Source organism: Symphalangus syndactylus, chromosome 20 (assembly GCF_028878055.3).
Source record: "Symphalangus syndactylus isolate Jambi chromosome 20, NHGRI_mSymSyn1-v2.1_pri, whole genome shotgun sequence".
Taxonomy (NCBI): Eukaryota; Metazoa; Chordata; class Mammalia; order Primates; family Hylobatidae; genus Symphalangus; species Symphalangus syndactylus.
In genome coordinates this window covers 49,704,382-49,716,799 of record NC_072442.2, presented here as the reverse complement: position 1 = coordinate 49,716,799, position 12,418 = coordinate 49,704,382, and the positions used below count along the sequence as shown (strand labels likewise).

General features: G+C 43.7%; 1 protein-coding gene and 1 long non-coding RNA gene across 2 annotated transcripts in view; one reads left to right on the top strand and one right to left on the bottom strand.

The window, feature by feature from the left end:
* Positions 1-12,418, top strand: part of ERN1 (endoplasmic reticulum to nucleus signaling 1) — a 91,880-nt gene that overhangs the window by 31,500 nt on the left and 47,962 nt on the right. The window contains exon 2 of the mRNA XM_055255860.2: positions 1,217-1,337. Within this exon, the coding sequence (XP_055111835.2) occupies positions 1,217-1,337 (121 nt within the window). The remainder of the gene's footprint in view (positions 1-1,216; positions 1,338-12,418) is intronic.
* LOC134735260 (uncharacterized) lies at positions 1,753-8,158 on the bottom strand. Its single transcript, XR_010118248.1, has 3 exons — positions 7,876-8,158; positions 6,235-6,435; positions 1,753-3,860 (listed from the first exon to the last, which is right to left on the bottom strand). It is a non-coding gene; the product is annotated as an uncharacterized lncRNA (long non-coding RNA).

Sequence of the window (12,418 nt, the reverse complement as noted above, 5' to 3'; positions counted from 1 at the left end):
ATCTCATTACAAGGGTGGGGTTGCTGAAGGGACCCCTACCTCAAAAGGGAAATCTTATCCAGGAAACCTTACCAGCTGTCACCTGCATATGCGTCCATGTGTGTACATGTGCGCACACACCTGCTCTCATGGAAACCCTGTGGAATGAGGGTACAATTCCTAGCAAAGCCAGAAGACAGGCAGGCAAAAAAAAAAAAAAATCAGTCCAGTATAATTGTAACCACAGTGAATATCAAATCTTGGATTCTATATTTAATTGATAATGTATATAAGCATTTTTCTATATTGTAGATTTTTCCAAGTGTTATTTTAATGATAATTATTTCACTGAACATATGTCTTTATTTATCTTAGCCATTTAGATATTATTGGAAATTTGGTTCTTTCCAGTTTTTGTGTTTATAAATGGGACATCATGAGTATCATTTGCACAGAACTTTTTCCATTTCTGGAGTTATTTCTTTAGAGTATAGAAGTGGAATTATAGGATCAAAAACTAAGAGCACTTTTATATTTTCCAGAAAGATGATACTAGTAATTTTCAGTGCTACTAGCAATGGATGAGAAATGTCACAGCCTTTGGTTATTTCCTTTAAAATGTTTTTTTGTTTTGTTTTAAGTTTGTTGAGAAAAAAAGGTACATTTTAATTTAAATTTTATTTTTATTCTAAGTGAGGACCAGTTTGGGGTTATGCTTTTTATTCATTTACTTTTATAACATATCTTTACTGGAACCTTGGTGTTTTATTTTATAAATTCTTTGTATAATGAAAGCTGTTTTTCCTATTTTGCTTTAAGCATTTTCCCCTAATTCTTTGCTTTTTAAAATTTCATGAGCGTGTGTGCGTGTGGGTGTTCGCATTCTTTTTTATCATAATGTCTTATGAGATGACCAGGTTTTAGAGAATAGAATAGACCCAAGAGAAGGAAGTCAGAAAGCTGAGCCTACTTTGCCCCTCTGTTTCAGTGGAGGCTGCCCCATGGATTATTTCAGAATTCTTGTCCTTGTAATGTTAGGTCAGGATCACTGCTTAGAGTGAGGTGACCTGGGTTCTAGTCCTGACTGAGTGGGAATTTAGGCTCTCCACCTTCCATTTCTTCATCTGTAAAATGGAGGGTTTTAGCAGGATAACCTTGGGGGTGGGGGGTCTGTGATTGTACATGCCCAAGGTGAAGAATCATATCAACATGAAGAGTCTTCTACATCTCGTTGCAGATTTTTGGAAGTACCAGCACAGTGACGCTTCCTGAAACCTTGTTGTTTGTGTCAACGCTGGATGGAAGTTTGCATGCTGTCAGCAAGAGGACAGGCTCAATCAAATGGACTTTAAAAGAAGGTAATTTGGATTTGGTCCTTGGGCAACATGGACATTTGCTTAACTGGGTCCACAGAAACATATTCTGAAGAAAGAGAAAACATTACTCATTATCTAATAAAATAAATATGAAATAAAGAAGAATGGGATCAAGAGAGGAAAAGGCATTCTGCTCCAAGGATGTTTATAGCTTTGCTGTGGTTATCCACTAAGTGCCTCAGTTAAAGAAGCACGTTTCATCTTCTTTTTTGCTTCTGTTTAGACTTCATGTTAAAATGGCTCTAGGCTTTTCTATTAATAGCTCTAGCTAGTTGGTCTTTATGAAGACATGCTGCACTAAATTTGTTCTCATGATTAGAATCTTGTAATCATAATTACAAGAAGGTATCTTCTTAACACCTCAAATTACTCATTTGTTTTTATAGAGGCTGAAATAATAGAGGGCTGTAAGATTTGACATTCATCCAAGTTAACCACTTTATTGGGTTGTTACGGTGAGGGGAATAAAGACTGAGCTTCTTTCTTACTTAACATACCGTGCGTCCATGTTATGATCTGATCTTCCTGGTGGTAACTAGCAGAGTCAAGCCCTACAGCTGGGAAATTGTATTTGATTTCCAAAGTAATCTTTCCAGATAAAGCCATGCAAATCCCAGGATTTGGGACTTTCAGAGTCATCTATATTATTTAATCTGTCTAGTAATAAATCTCATTTGGCCCGAGGTTCGGGTCTGAACAGCATCGTTCTCTTTCGTCACTGCTCTGTGACTCATTACTTTCATGAGCGCAGCCAATGTTTTTCCTTCCTTAATAAAGTGTTCCAAAACAGTATGCTAGATGGAAAAATATTGGCATATGTCAGAAGGTCACACATTATCTTGTGAATTCAGCAGCAAACCTCGTTACCGTCCATAGATGATGGCAGCTGGGTTACCACAGGCCATCCTGCCCCACCTGTATGGGCCCTGCCTGGATCAGCAGGAACTTTAAACAGCGCAAAGACCAGCTCTCTCAGGAGTGTGTGGCCACAGGAAGACTGTAGAGTGTTTTATTACAGGTTCCAAGAACGTCATCTGTACTGTATCTCCATCACATTTAAGCCTTTTAATGTTTTTAAAATGAAACAGAGTCCTTCAAACTTCAGGATTTCCTATTTTGTCCAGAGATGAAAATCAACAAATCACACAAGAATTGAGAGAAACACATTGGCTGTGGAATGTTAGGGCATGTCCTTCAGCTTCATTGTTCCCAGGCAGGGCATCTTCACCCTGAGCCACTTCATTCTGCTTTGCTTTTCCCTGCGCATAATGCTTTAAGTTGATTTTTTCTAAGTCTTCATTTCTGCAAGTAATGTCATCTGTATCCAACAAAACTGTGTCCTATTACTTAGTCAAGCATAAGAATTAACCTGTTTTCTCTTCTAACTTAGAGCTGAAAGAATTTGCCTCTTTTTAACTCAATTGAATGTGTATTTAGAGAACCTAGAATGTGAGAGATACTGTATATCAGCAGTCCCCAACCTTTTTTGCACCAGGGACCAGTTTCGTGGAAGTTTTTCTGTGGACCGGGGAAGCAGGGGCAGGGAATGTTTTGAAATGACTCAAGTGCATTATGTTTATTGCGCACTTTATTTCTATAATTATTACTACATTGTGATGTAGAATGAAATAATTATACAACTCACCATGATGTAGAATCAGTAGGAGCCCTGAGCTTGTTTTCCTGCAACTAGACGGTCCCATCTGGGCACGATGGGAAACAATAACAGATCATCAGGCATTAGATTCTCATAAGAAACATGCCACACTATGCTCACATGCGTAGTACACAATAGGGTTCACACTCCTATGAAAATCTAATGCTGCCACTGATCTGACAGGAGGTGGAGCTTAGGCAGTAATGCCAGTGACAAGGAGCGGCTGTAAATACAGATGAAGCTTTGCTTGCTCACCCACTGCTCACCTCTTGCTGTGTGGCCCGGTTCCTAACAGGCCGTGGACCCGTCCACAGACCAGTATGGGTCCACAGCCCGGGGGTTGGGGACCCCTGTTCTATAGGACACCAAAATGAAAAAGGCAGACCTTGTCCTCAAGAAGCCCATGGTGTAAACCCACGGTGAAAATATAAGAACACAGGACTTCAACACAGCCGAGTCCTGTAACCACTCATGAGAGGGACTAGTAATGTGCTGTGAGCCCACATCCATTTGGAGGGCAGGAGGCTCTGTGAAGTGGGGTGTCGGAGGTAAGCCCTGGTGGGTGAATTGAGTTCAGTCAGGAGTGAGGCCTGGAGAAGAGCAAAGGAGGCAGCAGGTCTAGGGTGCAGGAGCTGATCCTGTTTAGCAGGAGCTTAGCGTTTCCAGGTAGAGGGAGGGAGGATTACGAGGGGATGTTGAACCTTACTGGAGCACTTTGGCGTTTGTATCTGACTGAACAGGAAATTGGGAGCTGTTAATGTGATTGAACAGGTGAGTGACTCAACAGGTGCTCACTTTTCGATGACTCCAGCAGCTGTGTGTGGGATGACTGGAGGCAGGAAGCAGACCTGGAAAGGGAGGAGGGATGGGAAGGGTGAGAGGCAAGCCAGAAATAGAATCAGTAGAATCTAGTGACTGACTAGGGAGGAGGAGTTACAAGACACTTAAAGGAAGAATTAGAGAAATCCAATTAAGGTCTAATAATTTCTTTTCTTTTCTTTTTTTTTTTTTTTTTTGAGACAGAGTTTCCCTCTGTTGCCTAGGCTGGAGTGCAATGGTGCAATCTTGGCTCACTGTAACCTTTGCCTCTCAGGTTGAAGTGATTCTCATGCCTCAGCCTCCCGAGTAGCTGGGATTACAGGCATGCGCCACTATGCCTGGCTAATTTTTGTATTTTCAGTAGAGACGGAGTTTCACTATGTTGGCCAGGGTGGTCTCAAACTCCTGGCCTCAAGTGATCTGCCTCTCAAAGTGCTGAGATTAAAGATGTGAGTCACTGTGCCCAGCCTAATAATTTCCAGTAGTATTCATGATGATCTAAGTCTGTTTTTCTAAGAATAAACTGGCATGTTTTAGTTCAGACCTGGATACCAGTGGCCTTAACTTGTATTTCTGTACAAAGATTAAAGATGGCAATGTGTAGATACCCTGAGTTTTCAGTTTAACTTTAATCTTGTGGTTATAACTAAAGATTTCAACGTTTTTCTAAATTGTTAAATATAGATAAATGATAAAGGTATCCAGATGCTACTCTAGGTCCTGAGGATACAGCAAGTGAACAAAACAGGCAAACCCTTTTGTCATAGAGCTTTCATTCCAGTGGGAAAACAGGAAATCAGTTACTTATTAGTAACGAGAGGTTTGGAGAAAAAATGAAGTGGGGACATGGAATGGGCAGTGCCAGGCTGGGGTGGGAGTCTGCAGTTTTAAACAGGGAGGGCTCCACTGAGAAGGTGTCATTTGAGCAGGAGCTCAAGGAGACAAGGGAGTCAAGGGAGTCTCGTAGACAGCCGGCGTAGTGGGTCAAAGGTGGAGTGTCCTTAAAAAAAAAAAAAAAAAGAAAAAAGAAAGGGTGGGAGCGTCCCTGGCACGGTAGAGGAGGAGCACAGAGTTGTGGCGGGTGGAGATCAGCTCAGAGAGAGATGGGCCAGTCATACAGGGCAGGAGGGACCCAGCACTTCCTTTACTTCACATGTACTATAAAGATGCTTACTGAAACAAAATTTATAGTCAGTAAACTACATATACACAGTTTCAAAAAGAAATAAACATATTACCGAACTGGTAATCTAAAACAAATAATAGGAAAGTATTTTTTAATCACATAGATATAGCATGTAAATGCTTGGACACACGCTGACACTCCCCCCAGGAACAAATGCTGTGCCTGTTAATGCAGATGGAGACAAGTGCAGGATAGTTTACCACCATAGCCATGGCAACTGGATTTCCAAGATGGTGCACTGTTCTTGGTAGTGTTTCAAACAAAAGAAGTACAGCCTTACCTGCCTTACACAGTAGTTACGTTCCAAGAAAATTCTATATATTATGAAAAAGTACATTTGTGCTTATGTGTAAAACAGACTGTAGGCTCGGATAATTAATAAAGGGTTTTGGCCCGTGAGAATGTCTGGCAGGACATCAGAGTGGCGTGCAGATGCAGGGCAATCCTTGGTTGTGCAGGACCACTAGCATCCCTGGTCCCCCACACTTAGTGTCTGTAAAGTCCGCTAGTCTCTGTGACCACCAGAAAATACCTTCATCGATTTCTCAAGCATTCCCTAGGGAGCTGTGCTCTCCCTACAGATACCACTGGTGTAGGGCCTAGTGGCTGGTGTGAGGACATTAGCTTTTCTCAGCCGATAGAGGAACCTGAGGCAAGGAGCAACGTGCCCTGTTGTTCTGGACTGAATGTTTGTGTCATCCTTCCACTGCCATTCATAAGTTGAAGCACTAGCCCTCGGTGTGATGGTACTTTGAGATGGGGCCTTTGGGAGATAATCATGAAGGTGGGGCCCTTAGGATGGATGAGTGTCCTTATGAGAAGGGAGAGACCAGAGCTCACTCATTCTCTCTCCATGTGAGGACATGGTGAGAAGGTGGCGGTCTGCAAGCCAAGAAGACAGCCTTCACCAGAAACCAATCTCAGACTTCCAGCTTCCAGAACCATAAGAAATAAATTTCTGTTGTTCAATGTTGTTCAAGCCCCCTAGTCTATGGTATTTTGTTATAGTAGTCTGAGCAGAATAAAGCACATGGCCTCCACTTTACAAGATCAACAAGTGCTGTGTTGAAACTGAACAGATGGGCCCAGGAAGAAACTGGGAGGCCAGGCAGGGGTGTACTGCACTAGTCCAGACAAGAGAGGATACAAGCTTGGGTCTGAGTCTCAAAGAGGGATTCAGAGTTGAATGGAATAAACTTGCTGATGCAAACACATACCTTTAACTCACCAAACTGGGGTTCTTCAGAATAGAGGCCTGCAACTCCATTCGGCTGTTTACTTTTTTCAGGAGCCAACAAACAGGGCATTTTTTTTTTTTTTTCTTTCTGTGGTGGTTTGGCAGGTGCTTTTGTTCCTCAGCCAAACGTGTTGTAGTTCCCAGAAATGGTGGTTTCTTACACCATAGTGGCAAATTATACCTAATAGAGAAAATGCGTTTTGTTTTCTGGAACTCATTTGGGTTGTGACATTTTACTTTAGGGGCCATCCTTCTAAGCACTGATTTTGTAACTGTAGTCTGTCTTTCTCTAAAACCTCACCAGTGAATAGAGTTGAATATATTTCATCTCTGTACTTTTAGACCAAACGCAAACTGAGAATGTTGCCACCACGTTTTGTTTTAGATTAGCTTGCTTTGGCCTGATGGAGTCAAGAGGACTTTCTTTAGTATTTCCAGGGCTGGTGTAGGGCTTCTTGAGCTCACCTTAAAATACTAGTTAGTGCTGATTTTTAACACTCAAATCCCCATCAAATTACAGGTTATTCTGTAGCAACCCGGCTCCATTCTTTTCTGTCTCCTTTCCAATAATAGCAGGCATGAAGGGCTGGGTCAAATTAGAACCATTCTTTACTAATCATGAAAATCTGCTAAATATGCAATATGACTACTCTCCTAGCCAGCTGGGCCCAGACTCCTGAGATGTCCCTTGAGTGGACATTTAGATAAATTATAAAGCTATCAAGATACTACTCCAGGTTCTGAGTATACAGCAGGTGAACAAAACAGGACATAATACTGGAGATTTCTTAGGAGGGAAGAGTCAGAACAAAGTTATTTGAAATTTGAAGACAATTTTATTCTCACATGAATGTCTCTTTCTAAACATGTGCCTCTTGCCACAGTTCCTCCCTGTGCCGACAGAATCACCGCCAAGCAGTATAGAAACTAGAGAAAACAGAACTATGCTGTGCTACTTCCCCCTTGATGCCCAGTGGTCACCAAGCCCTGTCATGTAGACTGGGAAGGACCTTGCAAACCTGACTCCTCCTCTCTGGCCCCATTGCTGGTGCCTTAGCCAGGCTCTTGGCATTCATTTCCTAGATGAATGCAGCAGCCTCCTGACCACCATCCATGCCCCCCGCACCTTAGCCCTCTTGTTCACTCATCACACTGCCCTCAGATACACCCTCCAAAAAGACCAGTTGGACCTAGCTGTGCCCCTGCCTGCTGAAATGCTCTTGGTGTTGTCTGTAGTGGTGGTGTTGCGCCTGCGCCAGTGTGTGTGCTATGTTACCTGTGAATGATGAGGAAAGGACAAATAGGGAGCGTGAGCATCATCTATGATGGGTTGGCCATTTCAACAACTGGCCCTTCACCACTGCTAGTTTGAGAAGTGCTGCTCCACAGGGTCAAGTCTAAGCTCCTTAGTGCATGTGCAAGGCCATTCGTGGTCTCTCACCGCCACCCCCCGCCAACTCCCTGGGCTCCCTCCGCTGCCCAGCAGGTGCCCTACTTGCAGCCATGTAACTCCTTGCCAGGCCTTGGAGACCTCTGGCCTTTGCTCATGCTCCCTCTCCACCAGCAGCCTGCAATGTTAGACAAGCTCCTGTTCATCTGTGAAGACCCCTTCCCAGGTTACCTCTCTGGCTTCCCAAGCAGGGTGAGCCCCTTTTTTGTCTGGGTGCTGGAGGTGCTTTTCTGCACCCTCTGTTGTGGCACTTCTGGCTTGCGTTGTGAATTTTTGTTCTCATTTGCTTCCTAGTGGATTTCTACCTCCTTGCTGGGGCGCTGGGTAGCCAGGATGCTCAGTAAATGTCCGAGGCACTTGATGCTGACTCGGGTCCCAGAACTCTTCTGCCTGGACGTCTTTTGGGAGTCCTGAGAAACAGATGGGACTTGACTGCTTTCTCAGGATGAATCATTTGTTGCTTGTATCATAGTCATGACAGTTTCCGGTTCTGGTTTCTGATCTTGAGTTTTGCATGGCTTTTGGCGGTTGGTTTTTCTGTCCTGCGCTTTAGGCAGTGTGTGTGACTCTGGAAGAGTTGGAGATCCGTCTTCAGAAGTGCAATGGAAACATGAGAAGGGGAAATTGTGAAAAGTGATGATGTTTTGTTAGTAGATCTAACCTGTTTTCTCTCAAGGACTTTTCTAGGCTTACAATATGCATCATCTACCTTTTTACCCTCACTGCTTAAGTATAAGAAAGGTGTTTATTTCCTCTCCATTGTTGTGAAGGATTGAAAATTAAGTTTTATGAAAGGGGCTGTGAGAGAAACCTGTTTTTACTTTTGAGCATCTTGAAAATGTGTTGGTTCTTTCTTTTTTTGTATTTTACTTTTAAACATAGAAGGTTTAAAACGTATCCAAATGTAGAAGTATTATATAAAGAACCTCCACGTACGCATCATTCAGCTCCAACAGGGACTGGTTTGTATCTAGCCTTGTTCATCTGCACCCCCACTCACTTTCTTCCCTTGTTTTTGGGACTTGCCTCAAAGTAATGCATTTCTCATTTCGGATGGCTCCTCTTAGCAGCTGCCACACGTGCAGTAGCGTGGATCTCAGCTCTGATGGGTCGTCTTTGCAGCATTGGTTGGTGTGTGTTGGAATATGGTTGTGATTGTTGAAGTACATGGATAAAGTGCCTTATTTTGTCTGTGACTTAGTTACCTGTCCCTTTGTTCACTTTTGAGTGTCTGGTTTGATGGCACCCCATCACTCAGGAATGAATTCTGTGAAGTTATGACATCCTGAGAGGCATTTGGACACAGGCTGTAGTGTTGAATTGTCTTCAGTGCCTTCATGATGGATTATAACGTTCAGTGTGTTTTTTGGCTTGAGTTACTTCTGCCAAGGTAGAGATAAATGAGAACGCAGTAGACTTCAGCTGCTTTTAGTATGGGCAGTTTTCCGGATTACTTGGTCATTTCTACATGATCGTCTTTGCCAAAGGTGACATTTCGTGACTTAATGGAGGTTACCTCCTAAGAAAACTTGTTACATCCTTTTCCACTTCTGCTGAGATTAGAAATCGAGGAGCTTTTGATTAGATGTCTTTAAAAAAAAATGCTTTCCTCATGAAAGCTGAACTGTAAAGAATGTCTGAGACTTTCTGTCCTACAATTTGGACCTAACAGCTTTAATGGGAGTTTATGGCTTAGGTTAATGAAGTGCGTTTTCTCTGGAGGGAAGGAATGAGCTGCCATTGGGGAGAAGTACTCCCTAATTGGGCCACTCGAATGTATGAAACATATTTGGGAGACTGAAGGTTTGAGTTAAGGAAGGGTGAATGGCTTTGTTTCTGCCAGTAATTTTTTTTCAAATGAGAAAACAATATTAGAACCTTAAGCACATTCTTGAGAAAATAGCAGTTGTTTACCTCATTCAGACTACGCCTTTCTAGTTTCACTGTTATCTGTCAGCCAGGGTTAAAATCTCCATGTCACCTTTAACTCGCTCCTTTCTCCCACTGCATTTATCTAGACAGGGCTCAGTTTTGCTGACACTCTTTTCCCTCCTGTCTGTTTCTGACTCCCCTCCTCCCCGGCTCGGGTCTGTCTGTTGCAGCACCTTTGTGATTCCTTCTCCCTTTTTCCTTCATTTTGTGCCTCAATGCCCGCCTGTCTAACTTGCCTTCAGAGGACTTGTACAGGTTGAGTATCCCTTACCCGAAATACTTGAGCCCTGAAGTGTTTCTGATTTTGGATTTTTTTAGGTTTGGAATATTTGCATTATATTTACCAGTTGAACATCTCAAATCTGAAAATCTGAAACCCAAAATGTTCCAGTGAGTATTTCCTTTGCACATCACATTGGCGCTCAGGCTTCAGATTTTGGAACATTTCAGATTTTGGATTTTCGGATTTGAGATGCTCACCCTGTGTCACATTCCTGTTTTTTTTTTTTTTGAGACGGAGTCTCACTCTGTCGCCCAGGTTGGGGTGCAGTGGCGCGATCTCGGCTCACTGCAAGCTCCGCCTCCCAGGTTCACACCATTCTCCTGCCTCAGCCTCCTGAGTAGCTCGGACTACAGGTGCCCGCCACCACGCCCAGCCAGTTTTTTTTTTAGTAGAGACGAGGTTTCACCGTGTTAGCCAGGATGGTCTCGATCTCCTGACCTTGTGATCTGCCCACCTTGGCCTCCCAAAGTGCTGGAATTACAGGCCCAAGCCACCGTGCCTGGCCCACATTCCTCTTTTTCTCAGAGGCTTCCAGTTGGACTCTAGTGCCCAACATTCCACATCACAAAGTTTTCAAGGCTTTCTTCCCCATGGTGTCACTGCCTGCAGTCCAGCCTCATTTGTGTTGTTCCTCAGGAGGAACATGTCACACTTGCTGAGCCTGCGTCCTCTGTACCGCGAACACAGTGACAGTTTTTCACTCATGTTGTCTTGTCATCCCTGTGCTCGGGGCCGGCTGCCTTTATGAGGGTTTTCTGCTCCGAGTATTCCGGTCCCCACCTAAGAAAGCCTGTGGTGCATGCCCCATGTTCTAACAGTTCGTTATGTATGGTTCACGTATATTAGCTTTGTAACTCAAACCATAAGCTCCCTTCTTTATCCTGCATGGCACTTAACAAAGAACCCAGCTGAAGCAGATATCTGACAGTTGTTTCTGAGATGTGTTTGGTGCATCTCAACAGAAAGTTACTAGTAGCAGGGTTGTCAGTCCTCTTCCTCCTCGGGGGGGAATGGGGGTGTGTACATGTAGCGGATTACACAGGCTATAAAGCAGTTGAGACTTCATCTCTGCTCTCTGGGTCCTTAAATACCTTTCAAAAGGTATTTTGAATACCAACCCAGAACATTTAAAATCACTGGTAGGGGTACACTTAGAAGGGACTGGTTTGGGGACTTTCTAACCGTGTGGTGATATCTTAGCTGTACAGAAGAGAGAGCTGATTTCCATTGCTGCGTTATGGGGGTCAGAAGGGTGGTCAGATGGGGTCAGAAAGAACAAGGTGGAGGAGGGCAGTAAAGCCAGAGGTCATCTAGATTCCACCGGAAAAGCAAAAGCAGTATGTTCTGGAAATACCCGTACTCATCTGGGAAAGAGAAGAGAAGGATCTTGCAAGGCTCCTTGAGCTCCAGTCAAGTGAGCAACCTGTTCTTGTGGCTTCTATAATCAAAGGGATCTTATTTCTTCCTACGTGGAAGGAAGTCTGCCCAGAGCTACCTCCAGAGAGAGGCCGTCAATCTCGAAGTCTGGTTTGAAACAATTATTTAAATTTTGGTTGATTGCGTCAAAGACATTTTTCTGTTCAGCTGACTTATCACCCCATGTTTTCTCCAGGCCCTCACGAATTTTGCCAACCCTGCGTTTAGGGAAGGCTGAGATGGTCCTGACAGGGTCCTTCATGCTCTTAACATGGGTTTCCCTTCAGTCTCTCTGTGCCCCGTGCAATTGGAAGAGCAGGCTCTTCAGAATTATGCCACAGGTGAGAGTAGGAGGAACAGGCCATTCTTTCCAACCTATTGCAGATGTTTGCCTTAAATAGCTTCTGTTTTCAGCTTTTTTTTTCTTTTAACTTTTCATTTTATAAAAACTTTATACATACCCCAAAGTAAGGAGAGTAGTATCATGAAACCATCGACCCAGCACCCAGCTTCAATAATGATCAACGTGGGGTAATCCCCGTCCCTCTCCCTTAAATACTTTTCAAAAGGGCCAACCCAAAACATTTACAGTCACTGCTAGAGGTACACTTAAAAGGGACTGGTTTGGGGACTTTCTGAGTTTCTAGATTGTGTGACTGGGTAGAAGTGGGACCCACCAGCCAATCTGGGGAATGTGAACTGAGGAGCAGGTCCTGGGGGTGTGGCCTTGGGCTGAGACACCCATAGCAGTTGCAAGTGGGACTGGGTCAGGAGTCCAAGGGAGAACATCCTCAGATGCCATGTGGAGGATTTGCAAGTGTTGGTTTTGATCAGGGGAACTTGGCAGTGGTAGTTCTGATCTTATTCTGAGGGTAGGGACCAGAGGGCAGTGAGTGGTGGAAGATAAGAAGGCAGGAAGGTGGAACAGAGGATTCGGAGCAGTGTAATTTCCCCACATGGATCAATCACCCAGCTTGGGTTATAAAGGCAAATTCCTTGTCTCTACCTACAAAGCCAGCTTCCTGGGGGAAGAACCTAGGAATCAACATTCTAAAAATTCCATAGGAATCTCTAATACATTGC